At 41.1% G+C, this 19,865-nt stretch overlaps 1 protein-coding gene across 7 annotated transcripts in view; it reads right to left on the bottom strand.

Moving 5' to 3' along the window:
* LOC124386371 (anoctamin-1) overlaps positions 1-19,865 on the bottom strand; it is a 54,970-nt gene that overhangs the window by 31,394 nt on the left and 3,711 nt on the right. For 2 of the 7 annotated variants that reach the window (XM_046850169.1, XM_046850172.1), the window contains exons 2-3: positions 15,618-15,744; positions 1,858-2,154 (exon numbers count right to left, since the gene is read on the bottom strand). In XM_046850169.1, coding sequence (XP_046706125.1) covers positions 1,858-2,154; positions 15,618-15,725 — 405 coding nt within the window. In that variant the 5' untranslated portion in view covers positions 15,726-15,744. Of the gene's footprint in view, positions 1-1,857; positions 2,155-3,289; positions 3,427-3,575; positions 3,591-15,617; positions 15,750-19,865 lie in introns of those variants that run through there. The other 5 variants (XM_046850170.1, XM_046850173.1, XM_046850174.1 and 2 more) reach the window with 4 other exon arrangements.

Here is a 19,865-nt window from a genome sequence, read left to right as displayed (position 1 = left end):
CCACACATGGCTCATGTACCCACACAGAACCTACTGCCCAGTAAGAACAAAATGTTTTATAAAGCTCTGCAGACAAATGAGGGTGGAAAGACCCCTGGCATTGATTGGCTTCGAGCTGAGATATATAGAACTTTCTGAGGGTGCTTGGGTGAGGATTTCTTGGCAGTTCTGAATAAGAGCCTAGTGGAGTGAAAGCAGTGAATGTATGTACCAAAAATGGCAAGCAGCAAGAGATTTAGAACTTCTGACCTGTGACCTGTCTTCTGTGCTCTGACTTCAAAATCCAGCTCTAGGACCAAACAGGCTGAAGGTGGTGATGGGGCAGGTCATTTATTCTGACCAGACATATTATGTGCCTAGTAGGACTATCTCAGGTAATGGAGTTCTTGTTTGGGCTATTTAAGAGCTGTCTAGACTGTTGGGTTTTAATTTGTGTCTTCTGTCTGTGGACCAGGAAAAAGCATTCGATAGAGCAGAACATCAGTACATCTGGAACACTTTCGATGCTTTTGGCTTTGTCCTTGGCTTTACTGGAATGATAAAAGAGCTATAACAGGACATTGAAATCTCAGCTAAAAATCAGTGCCCAAGTTAACAGAGATATTACACAAAGATCTGGAATGCTCTATTCTTAGCAATTGAACAAATGTTAAACAAGTATAATAACTAATAATTTAAGCCACCCAGCTGAGGCAATCAAATTATCTTGCATGGAAGCACCTCAAGATTTTCTTTTTAAGATGCAAGCAAATTTAGTAGACATTTGGATCTCCACTGAGTTCCCCAAAGTGAACTCTTTCTACAAAAAGAAGTGGGGTCAAGAATTACTGTAGTAATCCTGTAGAACCAGACACTCTTAACAGGACTTGATATGGAGGACAGAGGCCCAGATAATCCTGCAGAGATTTGATGAACTTAGACTGGACAGTTCTTTGTTTGTGTTGGACTATAAGAAGATGCATTTAAAAAATACCTCTCTTTTAGTGTGTAGTTTATAAAACATGAGTCTTTTTACCTATACTGGGACAGAAAGGACAGAATCCTTGTACAGAATCCTTGAGCATTTGATGGAACTGGTTCGGTTGATTATCAGGTGCACCAGGTCTTGTATCGAGGCCATGTGGCTCTGGATTAAAAAACTGAGACATATCTCTGAGGTTTTATCTCAGATAGTATATCAGTATCAGATGTAGTAGTCTGGATGTAGTATCTCTTTTTATGCCCCCTTTTCAATCTCGAGTTGTTTTTAAATATAAATATTATAAGTAAATGAACGATGTGGAATCTTTTGCATTACAGTGTTGCAGGTTTCATTGTGAAAAGTGAAAGTGAAAGTGATTTTGTAAATTTTGGTGGTAATTAAATAAAGATGTGTTTTTAAAATCTAAATCTCTTTCATTCCTTAAGAATTTAAGGCTGTAATATGTAGATGAGTGGTGGAGCTGAACAGAAAGTTTTTGTTTCTGTAAACAATTATGAGATAAATGTTGATTTAGTGACTGTTACACAATGCACCAATCAGAATGAACTACTAAATGCCTGCAGTTCTAAGGAGATCAAAGCAGCACAAAGAACACACGAGGAACTTGATCCCAGCTAATGGCTGAGTGACCCTTCGCTTCACACACCACTGATATACATAGCTGAAGTCCAACTGATCCCACTGACAGCTGCTTTTCTGCTCACATCAGCAAACTATCTGACAGTGTGTGTGAGAAGCAACATGCACATGTATGGAAATAATCAATATAATCTTTCACATGGCACACAATCACACAACAATACACACAAATACACAATAAACACAATCACACAATAAATACAACTATACAGTACACACAACCATGCAATACACACACTCACGTCTTCGTCCCTCTCCAGCTCCAGCCCCATCTCCCTCAGGTTGTTCTCGAACTCCTCACGCCGTAGACGCTTGTCGACGTCATGTTGATCGGTGACGCCTGGTTCAGGGTCACATGACCGGCGCAGGCTGCGTGTTAGCACATTGTCCGTGAGACGGGACGAGTGGCGACGTGAGCTGCCAGGCTTTTTGATCTGGTAGGTGAGGACGTAATCCACACGCCGCTGTCCATCACTGCAGTACAAACCAAAACCACAGCGCGAGCTTTCGTCCGGAGTCAGAGAATTCAGCAGCTGGAGAGAGAGCAGGCACAAACATCTGTGTGTGTGTGTGTGTGTGTGTGTGTGTGTGTGTGTGTGTAAAAGAGAAATGTGTTTCTAGTTCATATTTCACTATAATTTAATTATATTATATTATTTATTATTATAACTTCAGAATAATTACTAAACCTCATTAACTCCAATGCTCAGGATCACATGATCAGATTTCAGTTCAATCGCAAATTAATTAACTTCTGCTTTATGCAAAGACAAGGTAAATGCTGTGTGTGTGTGTGTATGTGTGCGCATGTGTGTGTGTGTGTGTGTGTGTGTGTGTGTGCACAAAGAGTAACACAAAATGTCCACACACTATGCGGATTTTCTTTTCCTTCATTACAACTGAAACAAACCCAAAGAACTAAAAACTTTCGAAAAAGAAGTTCCTCTGAAAACTGATCATCTTCATCCACCTTCAGCACATCAGTTTCTAACAGTTGCTTCATCTCCTGTCACTGTCAATCACCAGCTGTTATATAATGAGGGTTTTGGTAATTTAAACAGCAGCACTCTGTTATGTTTTAGAAACAGTAAATAAACGAGAGGAACACTGATAAACGTAGGCTTTTTGTTCTGTGATAAAGGTATCAAGTGAGAATTTCTCCAAGTCAAATGAAATGAAGGCTAATGTAAGAAGCTTGACTAAAAAAAGAAAAAGAAATTGCATTTTTTTCCCTCTCACTGTTAATCCACAGCAAAAAGCCACAATGAAGACAAACAAGATCATGAAAAGCCGAGCGCTTTCATTCAAACCCTGCACACACATTTGTCTTTAAAAGTGTAAAACAGAAAAAGTTGAGCGACTGCACACTTAGTCTACACATTTCTGAGAAATGTTCTATTTGACTCAACTCGAATGTCTATCAGATTTTCCTCAAACCTGCTTAAAACCCGGTCTGTTTATCTGAGGTGTAAATGCTCCACTTCATGCTTGTTGTACACAGGTGAATACAGTCACCAAGAAAGGAGAAATAACCAGCAGCTCTTCTCTCTGTTCTGCATGAGAGGAACGATGCAACAATGCAGGCAAAATGAATGGGTTCGATATTTATCAGATTCGTCTAAACGTCCCGTCCGGAACATAAACCAGCGCCTTCAGCGTCACACTCACTTGAAATTTGCCATGAAAAATCACATCCTTTAAGAAATGTCTTGTCTTGGCAGAGTCGTTCTGTTCCTCAGCCATCTTCACTTCATCTCCTGCTTTGAGATGCTCCAAGAACACGTCCTGCTATTAACCCACTGTCTCTTAACACACACACATACACACACTTGATGTCATACAGCATGTCTAAATTCTCTGCCTGCTACTTGAGAAGAGTGAGAGATGCCAGGAGCTAATATTAGACAAAACTATAAAGCTTAATGTCCAGATCTTCAAAGTGCTCTCTCATTACCGCTCACACACACCGCAGCAAATACACTCGCTCACAAATCAGTTTAAGCCCAAACACACGACCGGAACGAGTTCTCAAGATGTTTCTTTAGCATTTGGAGCAGCAGAGAACGACAGGAAACACGCAGAGGTTCAGTGGAACAGTGTGTTAGGTTCATCTGTCAGTGTGAAAAGACACAGAGTTACATTCATTCAACACGAAACCTTTTATTCCCCTCACGTGCACTCGAGGCGTACAATTGTGTTCTAATAAATAGCAATATATGATAAAAGTGCAAATATATTTTCATAGCTTTTATGTCCATATTTCATCAAAAACTAATTTGATCAAATTTTTATAATAAAGGATTATTAATGACACCTGTTTTTTCACAGAATTTATAAGTTTCTCTAATTAAACTCAACACTGCTATTATTTTCAACAAGTGCCTGTCAATGAATTAGTCAATTATTCAGAAAAAACTCTGTGCATGTCATGGCAGTTTTTGGGGGTTTTTATTCCACAAGCTAAATTTCAAGCTAAATCTGATGCTAAAAAAATGGTTTATCATGTTATTGATGTTGCTGCTATTTATAAAAACAACTGTATGCATACTGTCATTCCAGCAAAACACACCCTCGTAGCAATACACACCCACGTAACAAACACAACCTCGTAACAATACACACCCTCGTGATAATACACATCCTCATAACAATACACACCCACGTAACAAACACACCCTCGTAACAATACACACCCTCGTGATAATACACACCCTCGTGACAATACACACCCACGTAACAAACACAACCTCGTAACAATACACACCCTCATGATAATACACACCCTCGTAGCAATACACACCCACGTAACAAACACAACCTCGTAACAATACACACCTCGTGATAATACACATCCTCATAACAATACACACGTAACAAACACACCTCGTGATAATACACACTGTGAATAATACACACCTCGTAATAATACATACCCTCGTGATAATACACACTGTAATAATACACACCACGTAATAAACACACCTCGTAATAATACACACTGTAACAATACACACCCACATAACAAACACACCTCGTAATAATACACACCTCGTAATAATACACACCTTGTGAAAATACACACCCTCGTGATAATACACATCCTCATAATAATACACACCTACATAACAAACACACTCGTGATAATACACATCCTCATAATAATACACACCGTGATAATACACACCGTGACAATACACACCCACGTAATAATACACACCCTTGTGATAATACACATCCTCATAATAATACACACCTGTAATAATACACACCTCGTGATAATACACACCCACGTAATAATACACACTCGTAATAATACACACCTACATAACAAACACACTGTGATAATACACACCTCGTGACAATACACACTCGTAATAATACACACCACATAATAAACACACACTTGTAATAATACACACCGTAATAATACACACCTCGTGATAATACACACCTCGTGAATAATACACACCCACATAAACACACCTCGTAATAATAATACACACCGTAATAATACACACCTCGTGATAATACACACCACGTAACAAACACAACCTCGAATAATACACACCTCGTGATAATACACACCTCGTAGTAATACACACCCACGTAACAAACACAACCTCAGAATAATACACACCTCGTGATAATACACACCCTCGTAGCAAAACACACCCACATAACAAACACACCCTCGTAACAATACACACCCTCAAAACATACACACTCTTGTGACAATACACACCCTCGTAACAAATTTACAAACTGACAATAGTCTCCGGCTCTTGCCACGATTTCTTACACTGAACAATTCAACAGCGTACAACTTGTCACTTCACTACAATGTGTGACACAGCATGATGGTAGTTTGCTTCTTACTTGGAAAGTTTAGAATCATCTAAAGAAGAATTGAATCCACTGTTTATCAAAACAAGACCCAGTGCCTCCTCTGTTTCTCTATAGCCCCTCTTTTAGTGAGGTCATATCCTCTGTACCACTCACACAGTGAGGTCATATCCTCTATACCACTCACAGTGAGTTCCAAAGATGGTTGCGCGAGTACATCGCGAGGCTCAGGGTCTCTCCAGAATCTGCAATTTTGCGGTATTCTGTTGCTCATCTCGGGCGGATAGGACATTAGATGGCTCCAGTAAGACCAGAGGCGGTGGATTGTGCATTTACGTTAACAAAGCTTGGTGCACGAACTCTGTTATTGTCGAGAGTTATTGTGTTCAGCTAACCTGGAGTTTCTAATGGTTAAATGTAGACTGTTTTATCTACCGCGGGAGTTCACTTCCACCATCATTACTGCTGCTTACATTCCCCCCGATGCTGATGCTAAGCTCGCTATGAAAGAACTTTATGCGGCCATCAGTAAACAACAGACTGTTCACCCGGAATCTGTGTTTATTGTTGCGGGAGATTTTAATCACTCTGACTTAGAGGCAGTGCTTCCAAAGTTTCAGCAGCATGTTTCATGTCACACCAGAGGGAACAAAACATTAGACCATGTATACACAAACATGGCTGGAGCTTACTTTGCGATCCCCCTCCCCCACCTGGGACAGTCAGATCACCTTTCTTTGTTCCTCACCCCCAAATATGCACCCCTCATCAACTGGGTAAAGCCATCAGTGAGAGCCATCAAGGTGAGGCCCGCAGAGGCAGATTTCACACTTCAGGAAAGGTTTTCACACACAGACTGGAGTACATTTGCTTCTCAGGCCACCAGTGACTCTCACACAGACATCAACTGCTATACCTCATCTGTACTGGATTACATCAGTACCACCATAGACAGTGTTACTACCCAGAAACAGATCATCACATACCCAAATCAGAAGCCATGGATGAACAATACACACCGTGATAATACACACCTCGTGATAATACACACCCACGTAACAAACACATCCTTGTGACAATACACACTCGTGACAATACACACCTGTAACAATACACACCCATAACAAACACACTGTAATAATACACACCAACGTAACAAACACACTGTAATAATACACACCTCAAAACATACACACCTCGTAACAATACACACCTCGTGACAATACACACTCGTGACAATACACACCCTCGTGATAATACACACCGTGATAATACACATCCTCATAACAATACACACCTCAAAACATACACACTCTTGTGACAATACACACCCTTGTGACAATACACCACATAACAAACACACTGTAATAATACACACCAACGTAACAAACACACTCGTGATAATACACACTCGTGACAATACACACTCGTGACAATACACACTCGTGATAATACACACCAGTGACTCTCACACAGACATCAACTGCTATACCTCATCTGTACTGGATTACATCAGTACCACCATAGACAGTGTTACTACCCAGAAACAGATCATCACATACCCAAATCAGAAGCCATGGATGAACAAGGAGGTGCACCTCCTGCTGAAGGCACGCACTACTGCCTTCAGGTCAGGTGACGCTCAGGCCTACAGCACATCCAGAGCTAACCTGAAGAGAGGCCAAGCACTGCTACAAGCAAAAGATAGAGGAGCATTTTTCCAACTCTGACCACTCCACCCCCGCTGCCACTGATGTCCTCTTCTTAAATGAGCTAAATTACTTTTCTGCTCGCTTTGAAAGAGACAACAAAGAAACTGCCACCAAGCTCAAACTCTCGGCTGATCACTCTCCAATCAAACTTGGCACTGCACTCTGTGCTCACACACCTGGACAATAAGAACACTTACGTACGTATGCTGTTTGTTTACTTCAGCTCAGCATTTAATACCATCATTCCATCAAAGTTAACAGCCAAACTTGTAGATCTGGGCATTAACACCTCCACCTGCAAATGGATCATGGACTTTCTGACCAACAGACCCCAGCAGGTTCGATCTGGCTCCATCTGCTCCAACACCATCACACTCAACACTGGTGTACCCACAGGGCTGTGTGCTGAGCCCTTCCTCTACTCCCTCTTCTCTTGTGACAATACACACCTCGTAACAAATTTACAAACTGACAATAGTCTCCGGCTCTTGCCACGATTTCTTACACTGAACAATTCAACAGCGTACAACTTGTTGCCCATAGACTGTTTACTCACAGCCGACTTGTGGAGCATAAGCATGATGACATTTATCATCAACCCTTCAACTTCCAGCTTCATGTTCATCACTCTATCAGAAACTCTCTTCACCTCCACTACACTCTTACTGTACTCTTCCTTCAAAATCCCCCCTACACCATTTCTCTTTCCATCCACACCATGATAGAACAGTTTAAACACATCTAATGTTCCTGCTCTTACTCCCTTTCTACTTGTTCTCCTGAACACACAACATATCTACCTTTCTCCTCTCCATCATATCAGCTCCCTACATCATGATACATCAAGATACAGTCTATCATCATGCCGTATTAAGATAGAGCCAGAGCATATTACAGCATCTGGATTGTTCTAGCCCAATAACTATTCTTTTTCCTAAAGCTGCTAAATCAAGTTTAAAACACTGATGTTCACTTTCAAATCTAAAAATTAACTTGCGCTCACCTACATTACATAACTGAAAGATATAGAGAATTGATGTAATTGTAAACAATAAAGGGTGAATTTTATGTATTATGTAGACCATACAGTATTCACTGTAGTGAAAAGAGAATCCAGTTCGCTATGAGATGTATGAAGAACCTTAGTAATTTTATTAAAATGATTACATTTACAGCATTTAGCAGACACCCTTATCCAGACTGACTTACACCAACCAAGCAGTTGAGGGTTAAGAGCCATGCTAAAGGGCCCAGCAGTGCCAGGTTTTGAACTCAGGACCAGTGAGCAACCACTGCTCACTTTTTGCTTAAATAAATCTAATCTGAAACTGATTATGTAACTGTACGACACGCATCCGGGGATGAAATATTTTTAGTAAAGAGTTTGAAAACACACAGCAAGAAAACAAAAGCAGACACGGCCTTGTGCATAGAGGGTTCTCCCACTGGGAATAGAGTGTCACTTCATCCCTAACAGGAAGACAGAGCAAAGTTCACTTCTCCTAGGATACATAAGGATGTGGTAACTTTATCACCATTTTTGGGACACAGCTGAAAATGCCCTTCCTAACAGTTCCTGATAACAATGTGCTACATACACAGTTCAGATATCTTTGAAAGAATACATTTTGAGCTTTACTGTGCATCTTACAGTTGATATTGCTCAAAAAGATAGTAGAAATAAAAATGAATTGAATACATGAAATCAGTCCTGGAGCAATCCAGAAAAGTACTGGGTTGAAAGCCACATGTCTCATGATTTTAGATTTCACATTTTATAAAGATTTTAATAACAAATGTTTGTAGGAATCTCATTTATCAGTCAGGGTGTGGGTAGTTGTGGGTCTGGTTGAGAGGAGACTGGATGGGAGGACCCAAATGCAGGAAGCCACAGCGGTATGGAGAAAACAGGCTTTAATATAAAAAGGGAGCAAGCAGAGCAATTAGGCAAAAACAAAGTCCTAATAATGATCCAGGGTCTTAACACAGGCAAAACAGGGCAATGCAGGCAGAGACAAAACCAGATCGAAAAACAGTCCAAGATTCAGAGAGCCGGCAAACAGAGCAACAAAGGCAGAGCAAAAAACAAAAAAAAAGCCAATAAATGTCCAAAGTTCAAACCAGAAAACAGAGGCAGAGCAGGAGTCAGGGTGAGAGTCAGGGTCAGGGTCCGGAACTGCCACAGGCACAGGAACAGAATCCAGAGCAGGCAGGGTAACAAGGTGACAAGAGTATTCTCAGGGGCAAGACATTTGGTGAGATAATGTGTCCCTGAGCAAATGTTTCAGGTGTCCTTAAATACAGGGCGGTGCAGGAAAAACGGCAAGATGGCCGCCGACGCGGAAGTGCGCTCCGCGAACAAGGAAGTGCGCTCCGCAAGCCTGAAAGATCATGACAGTATCTGAGACTATGTCTGATCCTTTTCTTTTTCCCCCACTCAGGTGGCCATTCATACTCTATTCATACAGACTGCGTTGAAATGAATGACTGACCATTAACACTTTTGTTCTACATGTTTGGATATTGATATTGAGTTGGCATTAATATTACAGTCATGACCATTCATATTGATGCCCGGCCATTCCAATTCCAACAATTCACACACACACACACACACACACACACACACACACACACACACACACACACACACACACACACACACACACTTATTCTCCATCTAAAATCCTTCCATATATCGTTAGAATCCTGCACTTATTGGCTACATTTTACATCAATTATGTTGTTTCCATAATGCTACTGGCTGGAAATAAAACAATAGGTGGTGCAGAACAAACGTCACCAAAACCTGATGCTCAGATTCCACCTTTCTTTGACTGTTTTTAGTGGGTGATCTCATTTGTTTTGTAATACTATGTTCTACCAGCCATATCTGTTTGTTTTACCATCAAAATGAAGTTTTTTTACGTTAAAGTTATTCTGAAACATATACAAATACAAATCCTAAAGTTCTGTGACGTAAACAAAATAATAACCATCTAAATTACAACATTATTGTTTCGTTGGACCAAAAATGCTTTACGGCATGTTGTTCAGTGGAGCTTCATCTTTCTAAATAAACCAGGATTTGCAGCAGTGGATGCGTTTGTATTACAATCATAGTGTATTCAAGTAGTGCACATTTTTTCTATGCATGTTGTTTGTGTGTACTGCTTACACAAATTCAGCAAATACATTCATTATACGTTTTTCATTGAATAACAGTGATCTGAAATTGCTGCATGAGGCTTAGACCTTTAGAATGATGTATAGTTAGTCATGGTTACGCTTTTATTTAATCTATTGCTTAAATAAAATATTACATCAACAGCTGAGAGCACTGGGATACCGGTCGCGCTGGCGTGACGCTGAAGGCTAAGAGGTTAATTATAAATGAACAAGTAAATATTATAAAATTAGATTAAAAGTGTCACATAGAAGCTCAACACCCTCTGTCCCCATATTTGAATGGTGCATCCGCATCTTTATTCTTGTGGAGACTCCGAAAGTTCATGTGTCTACTGCAATGCTATTTAGCTTATATTATTGTATCACCAAAAACATACTGATAAAGTTAATCTAAGTGTATTTGACCAGCTGTTTCCCCTCAGAATGGAAGGTCCTCCAGTGGGTGGTGACCTAGACCCTACTGATCACCTTGGAGATAAATACTCTCTGACTGATACTATCAGTTTGTTGATGTAAATGTAAATTTTCTCTTTATATATGCTGCCTCTTGGTGAAATTATACATAAACATGGTCTTTGCTTCCATTGCTATTATTTGCTGTATATTTCAGCAAAGCCAGATAAGAGAGATCAGCTTAACAATGTTGAGGAGTGTGTAAAGGACATTAGACAGTGGATGCTTGATAACTTTCTTCTGCTCAACTCAGATAAGACAGATGTACTTTTACTAGGACCACATGCAGCTAGAAGTAAACTTTCTGATTCTGTAGCATCTCTGGATGGTGTTTCTGTTTCAGTGTGTACAGCAGTCAAAGACCTTGTTGTGATTATTGACCCGAGTCCTTCCTGAGTCTCACGTGAATAATATCACCAGGATCTCCTTCTTTCACCTTAGAAATAGTGCTAAAATTAGAAATATGATGTGGTTACAGGATGCAGAAAAACTAGTTGATGCTTTTGTAACATCTAGATTAGACTACTGTAACGCTTTACTGTCTGGGTGTTGGAGTAAGTGCAGAAATAAGCTTCAGTTAGTTCAGAATGCAGCAGCAAGAGTCCTCACTAGATCTAGAAAATATGAGCCCTGTTTTAATCATCTACACTGCTCCCAATTCCATCTCACACTGATTATAAAATACTACTACTGACGTATAAAGCACTTAACGCTCTCACGCCGCAGTATCTGAGTGAACTTCTGTACCAGTATGATCTTCCACGCCTACTTAGATCAAAAGGTGCAGGCTATTTGTTGGTACCTCAAATAATGAAGACTCCAGAAGGGGCAGATGTTTCTCTTATAAACCCCACAGTTATGGAACAACCTTCCAATCAGTGTTCGGGACTCAGACACAGTCTCAGTGTTCAAGTCGAGGCGGAACACATTTATTTAGTGGAGTCTTTAGTCAGTAGGTGTTTGTGAGGTAAAGGAGCAGATCTGGAGAGATCATAAATATGGAGTGTTTGGTGAACTGGGATATTTGTATGCTGTCGTCTCCTCGCTTTCACACGTTCACTCAGGTTTGTTGATGGTGGTGTGGTGGCGTCTCTTATCCCAGAGATTCTCATGTCTGTGTTTCCTTCTGCTTCTCCCTTTTAGTTCTGCTGCTACAGTGAATCTTACCAGAGTCCAAACTGCACAGTGACATTAACTTTTATACAACAATAAGGAGACTTAATAATCCATATCCTTCTCTTCCTGTCCAGACCCAGCATCTCTCTAGAGTTTGAAGATAAACTATGGTTTGCCAAGTCATGTAAGCTCGCAATAACTTTATATTCTCGTCAAACTTTAATGGACATCAATCTACACTTATGGTGTCCTCGACTGAGGATTTACATAGACGAATCATAACTGTCAAGCACCTCTCCAAAGATTTGACTGTGAGATTGGCTTCTCCTATCAAACCATAGAATCTTTGTATATTGCACTGCATAATATAACTGCACTGTACAAACATCGTAGTGGACATTGTGAATTCAGGCTTTGGACTTAAGTTCATCAGCAAGTCTGACAGAAAGGGACTGTTGCCAGCATAGTGGGCATAAAAAAATGTCACGGTAAGAAAGGTGGTCTGTATGCTAAGCTTCACAACCAATGCTATTGAAGTAAAGAGGTGCAGCATCTTCAGAGCAGAGGTAATCGCTATGGACTCTAGTAAAAGCTGTGCTGATGTTGAATTCCTCTTTATAAAGTGCAGCTCTTTTTATCTTTCTCATCAATACTCATGCATTATAATCATGGCAGTGTATGTACCTGAGATGCTAATGCTAAGCTAGCAATAAATGAACTTGTTTAGACTATTAATTAACTATTTTTAATTTCAATTAAATTCGTTTTTTATTTGTATTGCGCTTTTAATAATGAACATTGTCTCATGGCAGCTTCACACAGATAATGTGGTGATAAAAAATGAATAAGTTCTTTATAAGTGTAAGTTTGTCCCTGATGAACAAGCCGGTGGGGACTGTGGTGAAGGAAAAACTCCCTGAGATGCAGAAGGAAGAAGCTTTGAGAGGAACCAGACTCAAGAGGGAACCTCATCCTCATCTGGGTTCCACCAAATGTGAATTATTACAGATAAAAGATGTTGAGGTGCAGTGATCGAATAAGGAATCTGTAAGTAGATTCTGTCATTTCTGTATTTTTGATCCCACAAATTTAAGGACAGTAAATTCTATCAAAATGTCTCTTTCTCCACAAGAGAAGATAACATCCTTGATCATGTTTACAAGAAAAATTACTGAGGCCTACAAAGCTATTTCCCTCCCCTACATTACACAATTAGGTCATATATCTCTGTTCCTACTTCCCCAATGCACCACCATCATCAAATGTATCATAATGGAACATATACAAACAAAGTTTTAAAAAAGGGATTAAAGCTACAAAATACAACTTTAAACTTCAGATAGAGAACAACGTCCATAAGTACAACCCTTGATGCATGTGGGCAGAAATCCATCCCCTGAGGAATCATAAACCAGTATTCCCTCAATCAGTGAGAACATCCCTTCCAGATGTCTGAACTCATATTATGCGAGATTAAGAATCTCGAAACACAAATCCACCAAATAAAGCTAATGTCCAACCTGATGAACAGCCACTCACAATTTCCACCCGGTGCATTGCCATAAGTAGGGTAGATGCATATAAGGCCCTGGGGGCATTCCAGGCAGAGTGCTCAAGGCCTGTGCAAAGTTGTTGTTTGAGATCTTCACCAACATTTTCATATTGTCTCTCGCCCAGGCAGCGGTTCCCACCTTCATCCTGCATACTGGTGTTCCACAGGGCTGTGTACTGAGCCCAATCCTCTACTTTGTCTTTACTCATGATTGCATCTATCTCCATAAACATGTCTGCAGATGATACTAACCTTAGTATGCCTGATCAGTGACAATGATGAGATGGCCTACAGGGAAGAGTTCAGCAGCTAACAGCATGATGTGCTAATAACAATTTTAAGAGGTCCTTCAGAGAATAGTGCATACTGTTCAAAACATCACTGGTGTCCAATTAACATCCACCAAATACTGACACTGCAAACACTGCCTACAGTGAGTGAGAAACATAATCAAAGATAGCGCTCAACCCAATCATGGTCTGGTTAGAGGTCTTCGCTGTGGGTTTAAAAGGTTTTGAGAATAGTTTTGTAACACGCCAACAGATGGCAGCACAAAGCTGCACACACAGTCACATAGAGCACCGACCTTCATAAGTCAGTGTGCCAAAAGACATCTGTGCTATTCTGAACACGTGCATTACCATGTCTGCAATTTCATCATGGAAAGCAATTTAAAACTAAAGGCAAACATGAAATTTTGCATAAAACTGGGAAAATCTACCACAGAGATGACATTCTGCAAGTTCAAGTCGTTTGAGGTCTTTTGAGAGAACAATCCACAACATTGCTGCCATTGTCGGTGTGATACAGAACATTCCAGACGAACCTCAGAACCTCAGGCTGCTGACCCAGGAGCAGAAAGTAAGCCACATTGAAGTCTGCCAAGAGCTCCGTCAGCATGCTGTGAACAAGCCGTCCTTCATGTCGAGCATCATTACTAGTGACAAAACTCAGGTGTACAGGTATGACCCTAAAACGATGCAACAGTCTTCACTGTGGAAGGTGAGACTGGTCTGAAGCTCGACCAAGTGCATGCTCATCGACTACATTTGCGGCATTGTGCATCGAGAATTTGTCCCCACGAGTCACACTGTCAATAGTGAGTTCAGCTGCCAGGTTTTAAGGCGTCCAAGGGAGGGGACATGTGGTGAGAGCGATCTGTGGTGCGCTAGTCTCAAAACTTTTTGATACCACCTCGTAAGCGTTCACTTCCTGATATTTAAATCTACATATGGTTTAAACACAACATGGTCCTATTAGCAGTTAGCACCCAACTTTCCCCATTCGTCTCCTGCACTACACCCGCACACTTCTATCAGCAATCTGGAACTTGTATTCTGCACAATGAAAATTACCGTAATTTCCAGACTATTAAACGCACCCAAATATAAGCCGCACCCACTGAATTGTAATTTTTTTTTTTATTTTGAACATAAATGTGCCGCACCTGTCTATAAGTGTCTACACTGAAACTAATGAACTTTACACAGGCTTTAATGAAAGACAGTGTCTGTTACACGGCTTGTATCTAAACAGTAGCCTACCAAGAAAGTCATTGTTCACTGTCTTCCTCCTTCCTTTCACAACTATTTCTCTCGGGAGTTTATCTTTTGGCATCTTCGTGCGTTAAAAATCACCATCGGTGAAGCTTTTCTCCCGATGCCGTGCAGCTCAGAACACAGGTGAAGTGTGTTTTCATGCCCGGTTGTTTTCAGCGTGACAAATGATTCGCATTTTCTGTTGACGGTCCGAGTGAGCGGCAGGTCAAATGTCAGAGGAACCTCATCCATATTTATGATGTGGTGCGGCCCGATTCAGTGGGAGCGCATCTGATTTCATATAAAGAGTTTCATTGGTTCACCTGAATCCGTTCGGCAATTTCATTGGTCTAATGTTATGGGGTTTAGTTTTTTGGCATGAAGTTTGTGAAACCGGGAAAAACCCCAGAAAAATCCATAAATTAGCCGCTTCATTGTTTAAACTGCGGGATTCAAAGCGTGGGAAAAAGTAGCAGCTTATAGTCTGGAAAATAGGGTAAAATAAATCTAATCTAATCCTGTAAATGAAAATCAAATAGTAGAAGAGCAATTTTCGAGTGTCAGTGTAGAATTAGAGTAGATATTTTACTCACAATGGCATCCTGCTGCACATATCCAATGTCCTCAATGTCTTTAATGTTGATAACGTCAACGTGTGTGTCTTTGCTGTGGACGGTGGCGTATCGCTCAGTCTTCATCATCACAGCCTTAGAGCTACACCTACACATTAACACACACAGACACACACACACACACACACACACAAACATTTAAACACCTTTAAACACACTTACTGATAAACAGCTGTTTATTTCCCCAATCCATTTTTTATCATTATTACTGATATCAATACTAATAATGATAAAACATTTATTTATTTATTTATTTTATTTATTATTTTTTTATTATTATTACTGATATCAATACGGGTTCCCTGGTGGTCTAGTGGTTAAGATGCGGCGTTCTCACCGCTGCGGCCCGGGTTCAATCCCCGGTCAGGGAACCAACCCCAGCCATTAGGGTTGCACAGGCCAGTGCACTCTTAGTGTCGGTCCCAAGCCCGGATAAATGTTGAGGTTTTGTTATTAAGGGCATCCAGCGTAAAACGTGTCAAATCAAATATACAGATCACGAAACAGAAATTCATAGAGGATCGGTTGAGGCCCAGGTTAACAAACGACCACTTTAGGCTACTGTTGGCTGAAGGAGGAGAAGGAGAGGAGGAAGACGTCTACAGAGACAGCAGGGAAAGAAGTGGAGGAGAAGTGGAGGTTCGGGTTGGTACTTTAAATGTTGGTACTATGACTGGTAAAGGGAGAGAGGGAGCTGATATGATGGAGAGGAGAAAGGTAGAGATGTTGTGTGTTCAGGAGAACAAGTGGAAAGGGAGTAAGAGCAGGAACATTGGAGGTGTTTAAACTGTTCTATCATGGTGTGGATGGAAAGAGAAATGGTGTAGGGGGGATTCTGAAGGAAGAGTACAGTAAGAGTGTAGTGGAGGTGAAGAGAGTTTCTGATAGAGTGATGAACGTGAAGCTGGAAGTTGAAGGGGTGATGATAAATGTCATCAGTGCTTATGCTCCACAAGTAGGATGTGAGATGGAGGAGAAGGAAAAATTCTGGCGTGAACGAAGGAATGAAAGATTGGTGATTGGAGTAGACTTTAATGGGCATGTAGTTGAAGGGCCCATTAGTACCAATTGAGCATCGGGTCAACGCCACAGCCCATCTGAGTATTGTTGCTGACAATGTCCATCCCTTTATGACCACAGTGTACCCATCTTCTGATGGCTACTTCCAGCAGGATAACGTGCCATGTCATAAAGCGCAAATCATCTCAGACTGGTTTCTTGAACATGACAATGAGTTCATTGTACTCAAATGGCCTCCACAGTCACCAGATCTCAATCCAATAGAGCACCTTTGGGATGTGGTGGAACAAGAGATTCGCATTATGGATGTGCAGCCGACAAATCTGCAGCAACTGCATGATGCTACCATGTCAATATGGACCAAAATCTCTGAGTAATGTTTCCAGTACCTTGTTGAATCTATGCCACAAAGGATTAAGGCAGTTCTGAAGGCAAAAGGGGGTCCCAACCCGGTACTAGTAAGGTTTACCTAATAAATTGGCCGGTGAGTGTATAAGAGTGGAGGAAGGTGCAAACAGGTGGATTATGTTCTATGTAGGAGATGCAACCTGAAGGAGATTGGAGACTGTAAGGTGTTGGCAGGGAACAGTGTAGCTAGACAGCATCGGATGGTGGTCTGTAGGATTGTTATGGAGGCAAAGAAGAAGAGGAGAGTGAGGACTGAAAGAGGAATAAAATGGTGGAAACTGAAGGAGGAAGACTGTAGTGTGAGATTCAGGGAAGAAGTCAGACAGGGGCTTGGTGGTGGTGAAGAGGTGCTGGATGATTGGGGAACTACTGCAGGAGTGATGAGGAAGGAAAGGATTTGTAGCGATTGTCCAGGCAGAGGAACCGAGCTGGGAAGGATGTGCTGCAAGTTAGAGCAATAAAGGATGGAGATGGAGATGTGTTGACTAGTGAGGAGAGTGTGTTGAGAAGATGGAGGGAGTATTTTGAGCAGCTGATGAATGAGGAAAATCAGAGAGAGAGAAGGTTGGATGATGTGGAGATGGTAAAGCAGGAAGTGAATAGGATTAGTAAGGAGGAAGTGAGAGCAGCGATTAAGATGATGAAGAGTGGAAAGTCGGTTGGACCAGATGACATACCGGTAGAAGTTCAAGCTCAAGTTCATGTTTATTTCTATTGCGCTTTTCAAAATGGACATTGTCTCAAAGCAGCTTTACAGAAATTAAAGTGAATTATGTGTATTTATCCCTGATGAGCAGCCTGGGGTGACTGAAGCATGGAGATGTTTAGGAGAGATGCAGTGGAGTTTTTAACGAAATTGTTTAATAATGTTTTAGAAGGTGAGAAGATGCCTGAGGAATGGAGAAGGAGTGTGCTGGTACTGATCTTTAAGAATAAGGGAGATGTGCAGACCTGCAGTAACTACAGGGGAATAAAGTTGAACAGGGGTTTGGGATGGGACTAAAACGGATCTGACTGTAGTGGAAAGTTGGCTGAAAGCTGCAGGTGAATGTTCATTCAGTGTGAGAACTTCGTCTGAGCGTCTAGATGGCCAGCATTAAATGTAGCATGTGAAGGTTCTGTGGTTGTATATGGATGATCAGCCCACACACACACACACACACACAAACACACAGTGTGCTGTTTTCACACACTGACAGTGACAGATGTTAGTTAAATAAAGGACATTTGTTGGTTTGGGAGTAAAATATGATGCAGACCGAAGTCCTGCAGTCCGATGCCTCGTTCATCACAGCAGATAGAATCAGAATGAGCAAATAAAGACCACTCGCTAAATATAGAACAGGGGTGTCAAACTCAATCACATAGGCCAAAACTCAAAGCACATTTTAGGTCGCAGGCCGAACAGGATAAACTGTTTATTAAATTAAATTTTTTTACATAAATATTAATAAAAAAAAATACAGGAATATTATTTGAGAATAAATAAACTTAAACTTAAATAACTTGAAATATTTAGCTCTTCATAAAAATATCTCCTGTAAAACACCAGACGCCTCACAGCTTCATCATGCAGCTCTTCAGAAACTCTCCCTCAGTAAATAACCTGCTGATGAGACTCTGATTTCTCCTCTGTTTTCACACCAGCTTCACTTTGGGATTTTGCTCTGGTAAAAACATCTGCTGAAATGTCAGATTCTTCTTTAACTCTTCTACTTTCTGTATCTTCTGCTCTGCATTCAGGTTCTTCAGCTTCTCCTGATGTTTGGTCTCGTAGTTCTGTCTCAGATTCAATTCCTTAATTACAGTCACATTCGCTCCACTAATAACACACACGTGTTTACCGCCAGTGTCAGTAAACATCTACTCAGATTCCCACGCTCTGTTTCAGTAGCGCTGCTTCACAATAACTTTATAATAGCGTTAAATACATCAACAGAAGCTCGACTTGATTGACGCAGGAATGTTCCCAAGTAGCCTAGTCTTCGGCAAGGCAGCTGAAGCGCTGCATTATGGGATCTGTAGTTTGTGTTATCAGCGCTTCTATATAAAATCATCTTTGGGGCCGGATATAATTGTACATAGGGCCGATGTGACCCGCAGGCCTGAGTTTCACACATATGATATAGAAGATCCACAGAGAACACTTCTGCATTTCCCACTTACTCCAGCTGACACCTCACTGCTGATCATCTCTCTTTCATTTACAGCATTAAGCAGAAGCAGTCATCCAAGGTAACTGGGGCCTTGCTCAGGGGCCCAGGAGTGGCAGAATGGAGTGGCTGGGATTTGAACTCACAACCCTCTGATCCAAAATCCAATGCCTTTACCATTAACCTATAACACCTTTATTTCACTCACTCTCACTCTCTTCCCAAAAATGTCAAGAAGCTTTTATTGTCATTTTGGTCTAGTGGTTAAGACGCAGCGCTCCCACCGCTGCGACCCGGGTTCGATTCCCGGTCAGGGAACCATCCCCAGCCATTCTCAGTGCCGGTCCCAAGCCCGAATAAATTGGGGAGGGTTGCGTTAGGAAGGGCATCCAGCGTAAAAACGTGCCAAATCAAACGTGCGGAGGATCCGCTGTGGCGACCCCTAACAGGAGAAGCCGAAAGAAAGTTTAGTTTAACCATATAAAGCTGACGCAGTACACGATGACATGAGACAACACAGAGCTACAACACACACACACACACACACACACACACACACAGAGCTACACACAACACAGAGCTACACACACACACAGACAACACAGAGCTACAACACAGACAACACAGA

Source organism: Silurus meridionalis, chromosome 5 (genome assembly GCF_014805685.1).
Source record: "Silurus meridionalis isolate SWU-2019-XX chromosome 5, ASM1480568v1, whole genome shotgun sequence".
NCBI classification, from domain to species: Eukaryota; Metazoa; Chordata; class Actinopteri; order Siluriformes; family Siluridae; genus Silurus; species Silurus meridionalis.
This window is presented reverse-complemented; position numbering and strand designations above follow the sequence as displayed.